The sequence below is a fragment of the Zonotrichia leucophrys genome, chromosome 2 (genome assembly GCF_028769735.1).
Source record: "Zonotrichia leucophrys gambelii isolate GWCS_2022_RI chromosome 2, RI_Zleu_2.0, whole genome shotgun sequence".
Taxonomy (NCBI): domain Eukaryota; kingdom Metazoa; phylum Chordata; class Aves; order Passeriformes; family Passerellidae; genus Zonotrichia; species Zonotrichia leucophrys.
This window is the reverse complement of record NC_088171.1, coordinates 130216470-130230727: the sequence shown is the minus strand read 5'-3', so window position 1 is coordinate 130230727 and position 14258 is coordinate 130216470. Positions and strand designations below refer to the sequence as shown.

Genomic DNA, 14258 nt, shown 5'->3' with positions numbered 1-14258 from the left:
ACCTATGCTCTGGGGCTGTTTTGGGGGGCTGCCCTCAAGCTCTGCCAACAAATCTCAGTCCTGGCTTGTACAATCCCCTGCTGCTTCTGCCTCAGTTCTGGGCAGCTCTGCAGAAGTGACTGCCAATAGCACTGACTTCTTCCAAGTGGTGCAGGAGTTCTCTGGTGCTCACAAATGGGGGCTGGGGAAAGACCACCAAACTTATTTCCACTTGTGACCCAAGGCAAGGTTTGAACTCCAGTTTCCGCTGAAAAATGGCAAGTGTGCCATTGGCCTTCTGTACTGCTCAGCTGCATGGATCTAATGCTTTACATAGCTACTGAGTAAAATGTTGATGTCTAAATAAAAGCTGAGAACACTTAGTCATTTTAAGATCCTGAAATTAAATGGTCGTAATAAAAACGTGAAGGAGAATAGCTGACGTGGCACTTACAAAGTGAAAATGAAAGTATCTATGTGTATATATGCATATTTGTTATTTCAATTTCTAAATGGTCTTGTGTGTTTTCCTCACTGTATCTATATATATTTCGTGCATAACTGTATTAAAAAATCCATATGCAGCATTCTTTCACTTTCATTTAAAACCTGTGAATCACAACAAAAATGCTGTGAGAACATCTAAGGTAGATAATTAAAATATAATTAAGTTTAAATGCCTTGGTGAAGGAATATAAAAATATTTAAATTCAACAGGCTAGTACATTTGCAGTTTTCTTTTATTAGGTGTGAAATCTAAGAATCCCCTGCCAACTCTTGAGGGCTCAATCCAGAATGTTGAATTGAAGTACTGCGGCACATCATTGGTCAAATGTGCCTCTGGGACCGTGGGATCAATAAAAATTTGTGCCAAAGCCCCAGGTATGTGCAGCTGGACCATGTAAAACTTTATTGCCTGTATAGGAGAATTGGCCTTGCTTTTTACAAGGGGAGTTACTGAAACAAGAATTTACTCATTGTTCCTATGAATCAGAGAGGGGTTTTTGTGTTCTGTTTTGGGGGTTTGTTGTTATTATTAAGTATGTTGTGATGATCCAGTCTTGCCTAGTATAGTCAAATTTTACACTGAATAAGAATTTTTTTTTTTCTACTGAGACAAATACTAATCAGGAAGTATTCAAGAAATAGGAAAAATACAGATTATTTTCACCTACCTTTATCCTTAGCATTATTTTGGTGTATTTTCCTGACTGTTTAGTGCCTCATTTTTTATTAATGCTATAGGTATGTATTTTGCTTGTAAAGTTTTTGAGGACTCTGTGATTTTTTTTTTTTTTGACTTCTTTAATACAGTTTTTCCTGAGGAGCATGTGGGAACTTATCAATGTGTATGATGTCTTTATGGATAAAAAGCAGCTAAGATCAAGAGCATTAAAAATTGAGTGTCTTTAAATTGAGTTCATGGTGATGTTTAAGTAGCTTATTTTATAAATTTTATAAAGTAATTTATAAAACAGTATAAAATGCTGTTTTGAAGATAATTAATTACTTTATTTGAAATCCTCCTAGAAGTCAAGGCATTTATAAGATGAACATTAAGTAGATTGCCAAATAGTTTACGTGATGCTGCTCTTTCTATTTGCTCTTTTAATTCTGTATTCACAACGTAAATTAATAGATGTTCTCTTTGGACTAGTAAATGTTAGTCTTGAAAATTTATCTTGTTACACTAAAAGCAGTAAGGAATCTAATTTTTATCTTAGGTGATGGTGGAAAAGAGAAGCTGATTCCTTTGATTCAAGGCCCTTCTGACACCAGAGACTTACACAGCAGTAAATGGCTCAATGAGAGTAGAAAGCCAGAATCTCTCTTAGCTCCAGATTTGGTAGCCTTTACAATCCAAATTCCACAGTATATGGACTACTGCCATAATTCTGGTAAGTACAAAACTCTTGTTAAACTGGTATCACATTACATTTTTCCTATCCAATGTGATTTGCAAAAGAGGGGTTTGATATCAAATGTGCCAAATGTCAAAGTATCTTCTAAATACTCTGCACACATTGTAACTTCAGCTCACCGTGAGACAAAAGAACTGAAATCTGCATTTTGATTTATGTCTTCTTCAATAAGGAGTGCTTCATTAACTTTGGTTGCCTTTTAAAATAATTATATGAAGGTTTTGTAAACTTCAGGAGGGGGAGGGAGGAGAGGCAGGATCCATGTTGAAAATATTAGTTCCATTCTCTCTTCCTGGTACTGGGTTGGCTTTTTTATACAGAAGTTGACATACTGGATTCTAAATGGTTCATATAAATTTATTATTAAGAATTTGTTTATCATAAAATTTGCTAACAATAAAAAATAATCTAAAAAATACTGCAGGGCACACGTCCGACCTCATCAAATTTGATGTTGTGGTGGCCTTAAATCAGAAGTTAATAATTTGTGAGAGTTGTGTGGCTAAATTTAAGGGTGTTGTTGACTTTGTGGGCATAAATACTTTTACCTGACATTCTTATGGTTTCTGTGGTCTTTAAACAAAACATTGGTCTGTTTTAAGCAACACTGAAAGTTTTTAAATATGTTGAGTTTAAAGTAACTCACGTAGTTTGTGAAATACACATGGAACTGGGTTTTGCTGTCAGTGTGGTGCTTCTTAAAAACCATGTTTTCATGTTTTTCAAAGCTTATTCTATGGCCATGCTAGGCATGGAATCAAAAGTGGGGAAAAACAATCCAAAAAAGTATCTGGGTTAAGGAAAGTAAAAGAATTACCTGATCCCAATATTATGAATCACAGAAGGAACTTGAACACTTCAAGTGTGTTTTTTCCTATATTTTTCCCTGTGAAATGATTCTTGAATGTCACTAGTCTGAAAAGTAACAGTGAATTTATTACTGTCATTGCAATTTTTATGTGCATATGTGAGCAGAATTTGATACTTAGACAGAGTAAATATTTGTAAGCACTGTGCACTCCAGCAGTTGTTAGGTTATTTTTTCAGTAATTGTACTTCTGTGTTTTTTGGATAGCATCATGTTGGAAATGTTTACAGCAGTGTTATTACAACAATTATCTTCAGGTCCTGCTCCTAAAGCATTGCCAAAAAGCAGTTCAGGATTCAATAATATCTGAATTAGTCAGATGAAGCTAAAATCTGTGGCACCTGTTGATTCACTTAAATACCTTTTAAACGTTCATAACACCAGTAGTTATTACTATGACTAATTGTTGCATTTCTTGCCTTTTTTGGGGATTTTTTGTTTAATTTTCAAATTTTTGTCTTAGTCTATGAATTATAATTTAAAGGCTCTGTGGATACATATACTGTACACTTTCTGCTTTGTTACAGGTCATAAGGATCACATACATTTTTGCTCATCAGTGTTACAGCTGTTCCCCTTCGGTGGGTGGGAGTCCTTGATGGGTTGTGACAGGAGGTGCTTAATGAGAATTAAGGCACTGACAAATTAAGTGCTGACCAGGCTCACATTCAAGGATTTTGAGATACAAAACATTTTTTTGCAATAGACAGTTGTCTGTGGTACCTGTTTTTTAGATGAATGGACATGCATTAAAAATGTGAAGGTTTTAGAGTTGAAAATGTTCTGGACACTTCACCTGCTCCTTCAGCATCTCAGGGAAGTTGTATTGATTCTGTGTACACAATGGCTGTCACTAACCTGCTCTAGCTCTGCTCCTGTCGGGTGGCACCTGCAAGGAGTGACAAATGAGAGGAAAAATCTGACTGATTTGCTCAAGCTTCAGTCTCATTCAACAGGAAGAATGGCATACTGCAAATTACTTATTTTTTTTTTAACATAAATTAAACCAGGAGTAATTAATGTTTCATTTGTCTCAGGTTCTGTACAAAGAATCACCAAAGCAAAAGCGTTTGCTTTCGAATACATACTGAAGAAACTGGGGCAATTTTAATACAGGAGATATGGCTATCATTTTCATTATTACTGTGAAAATTATATGTAGGGAAAACATGAAGTGCTTTGAGAGCATAAAAATGCATTTGCCATCAGTTGCAGTCACTTCTGGGAGTTAAAAAAGCTATACTGGATAATTTCACAGAAAAAAACTCATCCCTTGAGAGTAAAAGGTTTTTTTAAGCTGTATTACTGGAGGTGATTGTGCAGTTGTTTGTGAAATTTTTCCTGATAATGTTGCATAGAGTGTTCTGTAGTAGGAATTTGGAATAATTAATTCATTAAATTGAATGAAAAACAGCTTGATCAAAAATTAAAGCAGTCGTTTGGATATAAAATGCTAAGGAGGAGGTTGTGCAAATGGCATGACATACTTGAATAAATCAGGGCATATTTACCTGGTGAACAGGGAGGGCACTGTTCCTCCTCCTCTCCTTGTTGCATCAGCAAGTGTCTGCTGTCTTGTATCACTTGAACCGTATGATCCCGGGTGATCAGGATGGTTGTGCAACTTCCTTTTACTGCTTGTCTGTGTGTGGCCCTGCAAAGTTACAGGATGTATTTACAATCTGAGGGATAGAGCATTTGACAAGATATCTTCCTTTTTGCTATTTCACTTGTGCTGTTGAGAGGAAGAGAAAAAAAGAATCTGGTTCTAGCAGTACCATACTGCATTGAGTACAACCATTCCAAGGAAAAAGCTCTTTGAAGGGCTTTCAAAAAGGGCAGCATTTAGACCATGTGCTGTGTAGCATGTACAGTGTACGTCAATTATAAAGCAAGTGCATAAACTTATGATTACTGGTCAGGAGTGTTTTACTGTTTAATGCATGAAGTGTCATTAGCATGTGGAAAACTGATCCACCTATGGCAAAGGAAGTTTTTAGGGACAAAGAACATAAATATGATTTTGTTTAGTCCTTATGCTGTAATTTTAATTTTGGATACTTTGGTTGTATGAAAACTGCCCCAGGTATCTCTATGCATGGTTGTAAAAATCAGTGAATATGCTTCTCACTCTTTAAACTGCAGCATATAAATAAGTACAAGAGAGGAGATTATTCCATTACCCCGGGGCTTGGGAAGGTCTTCTTACTCTTTCTCTGAAATAACCCTGGCTTTATTAACCCTGGGAGCAAGCTGCAGACCTTGTTTGTTTCACCTGGCCTTTGAGAGAAGAGGGAGATTTCAAAATGAGTGCTGGTGTTAGTGGTTAATTATGAACAGCTGTTGAATAGATGAGGTGAGCTGATTAAGCTCTATTTGGTTTGCCATATTGAATAATTGGGAGTGCGTGCACAGCCAGTGTATGGACAGCTTTATTACAAATAAATCAAAAGGAAAAAAAATAAAAAATACAATTAATGAAGTTTTCTCTGAGATCGGCTTGAATAGGCAATAATGCAGCAGTGAAATAAGGGAGTAAACAAAAGTGCTTGTATTAATGTCGTGCTCATATGTGTCGAATTTCTACACTTAGTGCAGCAAAGCAAGAGTGGGAAGGGTTCTCTTATTTGTCGAAGCTGCATAAAGGCTGAAGAGCAAACTTTTAACCTTATAGAAGTTGGTATTTCTTGTTTAAGTGATATGTTTCTCCGACTCCAAAACCTTTAGAATTTTTTTCTTCTATCAGTCTTTTGATTTAGATAAGATCACTCCATTCACCCCCTTCCCACGCTAAAAGGAAAAAATAACTGAAGAAATGATATCTTCAAGTATGAAAAAATTGCCATAGAAGTTGTACCAGTACGAACATAAACTTTTTTATTATTGTAAATGATCTGATTTTTATCTGTTAGAACTTAATAAAAAGGAGGTGAGATATTAGAGATAAGTTTGGTTTTATGCTTATACACCTACATATGTCCCCCAAATTCCCTCTTTTTTCAGTTAAAAAAGCATTATATTGATATATTTTCAAATTTAATTTTGACTGCTTGCACTAGGGATATTAGCTTGAATTTTGAAGCTGAAGCAGTTATGTTTTTAAGTTCTCATCCAATTTAATTGAGTTCTTGTGGTAGTAAGTAAATAAGTAAAAATCCTAGTAAAAGAGAATTCATGGTCTAATTTAAGTATTTTGAAAAGATTTAACACAATGAATGAATAAAAATGGTTAGTGTATTGGAGTAATTAAAGACAATTCACATTTGTGGTTTGGACATAAATGTGTAAAAATTATACCCATCTATCTTATTACATTTCCTTTTCTCTCCCTGAGGATTTCACTATGTACTTTATCTGTAATTGTTGCCAGTTTTCTATCAAGTTCCCACTGGGCTTCTGGTGCAAAAAATCTTATCCTCTCGATGACAGAGCTTGCCTGAATGATTTCATGCTCTTAGCATTTTTGTTCACGGGAATTAGGGGGAGAATGTAACTGCAGCTGAACATAGCATCTATTTTTGTAATTTTGAAGTTTAGACTCTGTTATTGGAACTAAATGAAGAGATGCAGGTGTTCTCCAGTTCAAGTCCTTTGGGATTTTTTGATGGTAGATGCTTGAAAAGAAAATGCATGTGTTTCCAGAGTCAAACAGCAGCTGTGGACAAGGATTTATGTTTTTCTCAGAACTTTGGGATTTCAAAATGTTACATTTAATCACATGCACAGAAAGGAGAGCAAATGTTAAAGATGTTACATATAAAACTAGGAGACTGATCTTTTTACCATACCAACTAGTTGTGGGAATAGAGGAACAAAGTGATCTTTAATCTTAATATGCACAATTTCAAAAGGATTATGATAGTTGCCAGGACTCTGGTCTTATGAGAACTGTGCTCAGGCAGTGTGCAGCATTTATATCTTCTTAATTGCTTTTAAAACCTAGTTTATTCTTATATTTTTCTTTGGAAAAATATGAATGTTAATAGTATGAATTACTGAAAACACAGTATTCATATAGGCTTACTTTGGAGGGTGGATTTAAATTCAGTAAGTATACATTTTTAGAAAAAAATTTCTGGCAACGTCCTGTAGTTTTCAAAATTTGATTTAAAATAGCAGTTCTACTGCCTGAACTGCAAGGCTATATTTGGAAGTTTTCTTTCTCACAGAATTTGTGGGCAGAAGTATTTTGTGGTAATGCAATTTCTCCCTCCCTTTCTCTCTGGTGATTTTGCAATTAGTTGATTGTAGCAAACAAAATGTCTGACATCTTAAGTTTAGCTGAAATTGAGGCAAGGGTAGCAGGTGGTGGTTCTGCTGAGCAGTTCAGGAAGGGAGAGTAGTGTGGGCAGGAGCAGGTTGCTAACAGTGGTAAATGTCAAGTTAATCCATACCAAGGAAGAGAAAGTAAAGCCTCTTTTAACAATCGCCAGTCTGTGTGTGCTCCGTCCTCTGCCATTATCCTCACAACCTCAGTATGCTGTGCACTGCAGCAATGTTAAATAGCAAATATTTTTCCAGGCTTGGATCACCACTGCATCTACTGTCTTACAAAGATCCAACACTTAGTACTTTCTCTAAGAGAGAAGTAAACTTGTCCTCAAGTGCAGTCGGTTCCTCTGCTGGCTGCAGTTGGAGACTTCATGTCCATGGGAGTAGCAGCAAGGAGGGACATACTATACTATGCTAACTAGATTGACTGCTTCCAGTGAGTTGCATAAATCTGGCAACTGCCAGTAAGTTCTGGTTATAGAAAGGTAATTGCACAATGCAGGAATAAGACAGCTTGTTCAACTTTCCCTCAAGTAATTCTGCAAATCCTCTTGAGGAAGAGGTGTTTTCATCTCTCTGCTTATGTTGCGGTCAGTTTCTCTCAGTATGCCATAAATCCTTCAGCAATACATGTGTTCTAAAATTCTGAGATTGTGACTAAAAAGGATTAGTTTGTAAAATCTTACTTTGAAAATTGATTTTTTTTTTAAAAAATAAAAAAGGGAAAAACCCTACACTGTCATGCAAGTTTTTAGGAAGTTAGCCTCTGTAGTTGAGTTCCCTGAAAACTCTTTCAATCCTGTCTGACTTTGAGATGTTCTGTTCAACTGCACTGTGGAAATTGGACAATATCTTTAGTCAAAGAAGCACTTTTGCCTTTTTTCCTTTTTTTTTTCCTTAATAGAATCACTTAATATTAAGAGTTTGGGCAAAACAAGAACAAAGCACTGTGAAGATGGGAACTCAACTCCAAATGGCAGGAGCCTTAGACTCCTGGGAAATATGGGACTGGGAGAACTGGAAAGCCTGCATCTCATCTGGATTTATAACTTTTTTGTAAAAACTCATTGTCTGCTGTTTCTTTTCTTTTAACTCAGGATAACAGTGTAGATAATGTAGTTGATCTTGTAGTTCTGGGGACAGGACTTTGAGCTTCAGTATTGGCAATTAAAGAGTTGAGCTCTTCAGTGGTGGGGGTAGTAAGAGGTATGAAGGCTTTAAAGTACTTCAAGGAAATCTCTCCACCTTCTCTTTAAACAGCTCATAACCTAGAAAATTCTGTAAAAGTAATTAAAAAGAAGTTGTTGAAAAGCCTTTTCTTTTTTAAATGTTTAACTCATTAAATGTGTAGAAGTTAGGGAATGGCAGATATGAGATTTTTTTCTGCTACCTTTATTTTGTGTGTGTGCATGTGTGTTCCATTGGATTTCTGTTCACTTTAAAATCTGGTAGTATCAAAGTGTTCCATATGGCCAACAAAGTCATATTTAACACTTCTGTTATTGGAAAAAAAAAATCTACATGTGGGTTCAAATGATAATTTCTATTTTCATAATGGTAGAGGCTGATGTGTCTGTGCTTCCTTTATTTATGAAAATGCATTTACCTTTCCCACTTATGGCATCTGGAAAAGCATTATTCAGCAAGGTGACTAGATACCTATTGTTGGTTTCAAGTGTTTTGAAAACATGACAGGTATAGGCTCTCAGCAATTGCTGACACATAGCTTTGGACATTGAAATCTGTTTTTAATTGAGAAAATATATGTTGGCCAGCATATTGGGATAGTTCCTTCCCATTTTGAAAAAACGCCATGGGATCTTTAACTTGCATTTGGACACTTCCCAGACATGGCCATAAGGGACTGGAGCTGTTTATTTTCAAATAGTGTTTAAACTATTTCCAGGTTTTATAATTGAATTGTAGTGCTCTCACTGTCTCTTTAGTGATGTAAATGATTCATATAAGTTGGCTACTTTTTTTGTAATGAAATGCTAAATAGATATGACTGAAAATCACTAGACTCTTGGTGGTAGTAAATGCATTTTGACTAGGTCAACTTCAGGTTTTTTAAATTTTAGTAACAAGGAACTAAATAATATCATAGTGCATTTGATAAAAACAACAATAAATGAAGCATTTTATTTTTAATGCAGATATTATTGTATATAGAAATATATTTGTTCCACATCTGAATTTTTTTCAGTAATTTTCACAGTTCAGCTCTGTAGCAGTTTAAAAAAGAAGCTACAGGTCACTCCCAGGATTCCAATGTTCTGGTTCTAATACGAATGTACTAATAATCTCATTTTTCTGATTCAGTATGCAGTCAGAGTGAATATTCAACCACATTGTCCCTTTCTACCCAAACATTACTGTTCAGAAGCTCCCACAGAAATTCCTTCCTATGATGTTATGAACAGCCAGTTGTGGTCAGCAATTAAAGTTGAGCCATTACCAAGTGACTGAAGAGCTGATTTTGTGTAGAAAGGAACAGTTCACAGTCAGGATTAGGCAAAGCAGGTTAGAATTTTAATGGTATTTTATTTTTTAAACTCAACTAGATAACCTCTGTGATGACTTGCTATCTAGTACAGACTCCTGTAGCTGACCAAACTGAATTAATTTTGAACAGACAGATTATCTTTAAGGTGTACAACTTTGGAAACATTTAAATTAGTTCTATTTTTCTCATGTTCTGTGAAGCTTCTCAGGGGCAGGCTCTATTGTTACCAGAAATCTGCAGACTGTATAAAAATTAGTATTGCAGGAACTATTATTCACTCGTAATCTTTAAACCATTTGATGACTCCTGTGTTGTATGAGCCATTTAATTTTACCTGTGCACTCAAATAGAACTAATATGTTCAAAATACTTAATATATACTTGTGTAAGGTGGCAGAAGTATTTAAAATTGGTATCAGGAAAACAGTGCATTGTGTAACTTTTCAGTTCTATTTAACAGCTAAAATTAGCTTACCTATAATACGTGAGCCAATTATGTTGAGTATCTCTAAATAACAGGCTTTAAGTGCAGCAAATTCAAACTCAGATGTGGTGTATTTGAGGTTATCCTGACATTCTCAGTATCACAGGAATGCTAAATCTATTTGAGAAATGCAGTGATAGGATTAGTGTGGATATATAGTTTAATTAAATAGCTAAATATTTTTAATTCTTCATTTTAATGTAATTTACACTCTTCAGTTGAATACAAGGCATTTTGAAAAGTTAAAAAGAAAACCATTTGTTTTCCAGAAGTCATGTCTGAATGAGAAGATTCTAGGTGTTGCCCTGGTCTTGCAGCCAGTTCAGTTAAGACAAACATTTGCCAGAGCAAAGTAATTTGCTGACCTGACTTCTGAGTTTCCATCCAAACTCATTTGTGCTGCAAATTGTTGATACCACTTTCAGCACAGCATATTAGTGCATGCTCTGGCTTTCCTAAGTGTTTTCCTAATTTTTGATGTATTTTCAAGATGAAGTAGACAGGTCTGGAAAAAAAAGGTTATTTTTTCTCCAGGAGATTTAGAAACTGTGTATTTGCAGAATAGCAAATAATTTTGCAGTTGTGCTTTCTGAACCTTTGAGAACATTTCATGGTTATGCAATGAATGGGTTCTCTGACAATGTGAATGGAAGGGATGGGGAGTTCCAAACATTTCAGCTCTTAGACTGAGAGTTTGCCTGTATCTACCAACTCTTACCCATTTAGCCTGGGTTCCCCATCTGTCACTGTAGAGCTTCTGGGGCTGATTGTCTGGGGTTTGTGCCAAGCTGAAGAAATATCTTTGACTGTGCTGCCTCATATCCAGGAATCTTGGAAAAATAGACCACTGCCTTTGGAAAGGTTGACATGAAAGGAGTCAGACTGACCAGAGTTTGAGCCATGTCTTTTAGAATTTCAGTGTTTATAACAGTCATACCAGTGGAAAAAAGACCATGTTGTAATAATATGATGCAAAAAATAAATTAAAATAATGTTTATTCAGCTATATAATTAATATTAAATAATAAATCTTCAAATGAATAGTCTGAATAAACAAACAAGTGGCTGACTACCTCTTCTTATCTCCTGCTGCCCTCAAGTTTTACTTTTGGAATAAAAATAATTAAACCCTAAACAAGTATTGTGTAAATACAATATAAAATATAATATAATATTAGAACTTCCCCATTAAAGGGGGGAAAATAATGGAAATTTTGTAAATAGAAGCAATACTTTGAAAATTAAGAGAAGATATGATTAAATATAAGAGTTATTGAATACAGTATCTGGCTCAACATTAGTGAGCAGGGTTGTGGAGCACATATGGTGATGGATCATCACTTTTAGATAGTATTCTCCTCTCTTCTGTATGTCCATTGATGTAATCTGTCAGATATCTAGTTTATGTAGAAGTTGATAAAGCACATCTTTTATGCTTTGGGCTTTTCATGAATTATATGTACAGCATATTTCTTATTTTTAGTGTAATTATGTTCATGTTTGGTCATGTATTCAGTAGAAATAAATTAATGAAATGCGAATGTGAATTGTCTTCTGTACTTTTGAGCTGTCTTATTTCCCTGCTGTAATAAGAGAAAAGGAATTCAGTGTTGAGCAAGTCTTTCAGGTTGTTTCGTGAAGATTTGTACAAGAAAATGAAATATGTTCAAACTATCCTTATAGTATTTGCAAGATGTATTAGCCCATGTCCTGGATTAATATTTTTCAGATAGTAAAATTATTGCAAAACACTTCTTTCATACATATTTCATAATAAATTCATTATTCAGTGATAAGTTTAACATTAACCTATTATGTTAAAAATGTGTTTTAAAACCAACTTTTGGAAAATCTTAGAGATAGAATGTAATTTTCTGAAACCAGATGTGTAATTTCAAGTGTGCATATCAGTCCTTTAAGCAGTTGTGGTCTAAACAAGTAAAATGAAACTTTAATGCAAGTTGCAATCAGTTGATTAAATTCTTTTTAATTGCAAAATGAAATAGTTAAGGTACATTTATATTTTTCAAAGAAGGAGTAATAAAATATAATAATCATAATACTAATATGTTTACTGTAAAAACTTTTATGATCATTTGAAGCAAATAATACTTGGTTTTTTTTCTTCACTGGTAACATAAGCAAAGTATAAGCCTGTGAAAGGGATGACTTAACACAACTGTTGATGCACTTCAACTGAAACATCTTTATCAAGTTAATACAAGAAGCAGTCATGCCCTACTTGAATTACTCATTTATAATGGCTGAGCAGCAGCCTGGATGTGGACTTTGAAATCCTGGGAAAATAAGATGCATGCATGCATCCAAATGTCTTTAAAGCAGCTGTAAAATGTTGAAGTGAGATGTCAGCTACTAGCTGTTGTCTACAGTTTTAGTTTGAAGGGAGGTGTGATCATTTAATTGCTAACCAAATTTAATATTATGATAGTCATTATATCCTCAGTTCAAAACTTTTTATTTTCTAGAGCCATTTGAACTGAAGAATTAGAATATTTGTCTGCTTTTTTGCACACTTTTATTGCACAGATTATTCCAACTTTTTTTGAAGATCTTACTTGCTTTGTTAAAATACATACATTTTTCACTAACTTTTATTGTGCTTGTAATGAGGAAATAATAATCCCAAAGATGTGTAAAATATCAAAATAAAGCACATGTGTGGGTAGCAATTCCAAAAATGCTGCCTTTGTTGTCAATAAGGACCTAAGAGTATAAGACCTGGTAAAAGCCATATATTAAAAGGATTTCTGTCTCTTTGCACTGGTGAGATGTTTTTTGCAGATGATGGCATTGCCAGGTTCCTTGTCTTCACAGTTTGATTTCATGTTTTCTTTGAAAAGACATATAGAAAATTAACTGTTTAATTTTTCTTCAAATTCTTACACAATTCCAAAGGGTGTGCGTCTCGTTATACTTGAAACAGATTTTTCGTTAGAAGTGCCAGATGTTTCTCTAGTATCCTCACACTTCCCAAGTACCCATTATGGAAGTAAACACTCTTCAGTTACTGCAGGAATTGTAGAAGTTCCTATGACAAGAAGTCATTGGGAGCATGAACATCCAGTTTTGCATGTTGGAACATCTGTAAGGCAGTGTGAACTTCATCTTGCACTTTGGATTCAGACAATAAAGTCCATGTTGTAAATATCCAGGGATATTCATAATAAACTCATAGCAAGGATGCCTAATTAAGGATCACTCAGGAACTGATGAAGAAGTTTTTTCCTTCTTTCTGTTACAAGTAGTATTGAGATGACTTGTACTTTGTTTCCTGGAAAAATCACTGTCTCAAAATCATGGTGGAAGGAGAACTGTTTTCTACACAATGGCAGCAAAGTAGGCTCCCAACTCAACGATCATGCCTTCTTCCTGGTGCTGGGAAAAAGGAGAGGTAAGAAGAATCCACCTTAAAGGTAGAAATAGGATGGGTAAAAGTCTTCACTCATAGTTTTTCCAAGGCAGCCCTAGTAGAGTTATTTGGTATAGCTCGTATTAAAGGGCTTTAAACTAGATTTGAAGGAGGAAAGCAAATAAACCCAGGCTTACTACAGATAACCTGGGGGCACTATGCCACTGTCTGAGGGATGCTGTGGTAGCAAGGTCTTTGGTCTGCTTCCTCAGTGGAGTTTGGGGGAGGAAATCCATGTGGCAGCAAAGACACAAGGGTTATTGAATTTTTAGAAACCAAGGAAGCACCTGAGAATGGTTGCTTAGGAATTAGGGCTTGTCATCCCCAAAAGTCAGTAATGAATATTCCAACTGAAGTGCATTTGCACCAATGCACTCAGCATGGGCATCACGCAGGAGGAGCTGGAAGCCTTTGTGCAGCAGAAAAACAGTGATGTATTTGCTATCACGGAAACATGGTGGAATGACTTGGGCAACTGGGTGCTGCAGTGGATTGCCATAAACCCTTCACACAGGACAGTCAAGCCAGGAAAAATGTTGGAGTAGCTCTGGATGTTGGGGAGTGTTTTGGTTGTCTGGAGCTTAGTGATGGTGACAGCAGGGTGAGTGTTTATTTTAGAGTCAGAGCGAAGGACAGCAAGGCTTTGGTGGGAGTTTGCTAAACGCCTCCCAAGCAGAATAAAGAGGTAGATAAAAATTCTGTTAGTGGCTGGGGGAAATCTCACAGTTGCTGGTCCTTGTTCTCATGGGGGACTTCAACTTATCAGATGTCTTCTGGAAATGCAAAACATTGTAGAA

At 35.4% G+C, this 14258-nt stretch overlaps 1 protein-coding gene across 5 annotated transcripts in view; it reads left to right on the top strand.

The window, feature by feature from the left end:
* VPS13B (vacuolar protein sorting 13 homolog B) overlaps nucleotides 1-14258 on the top strand; it is a 433030-nt gene that overhangs the window by 137022 nt on the left and 281750 nt on the right. For all 5 annotated transcript variants that reach the window (XM_064706432.1, XM_064706433.1, XM_064706436.1 and 2 more), the window contains exons 18-19: nucleotides 727-861; nucleotides 1704-1877. In XM_064706432.1, the coding sequence (XP_064562502.1) occupies nucleotides 727-861; nucleotides 1704-1877 (309 nt within the window). The remainder of the gene's footprint in view (nucleotides 1-726; nucleotides 862-1703; nucleotides 1878-14258) is intronic.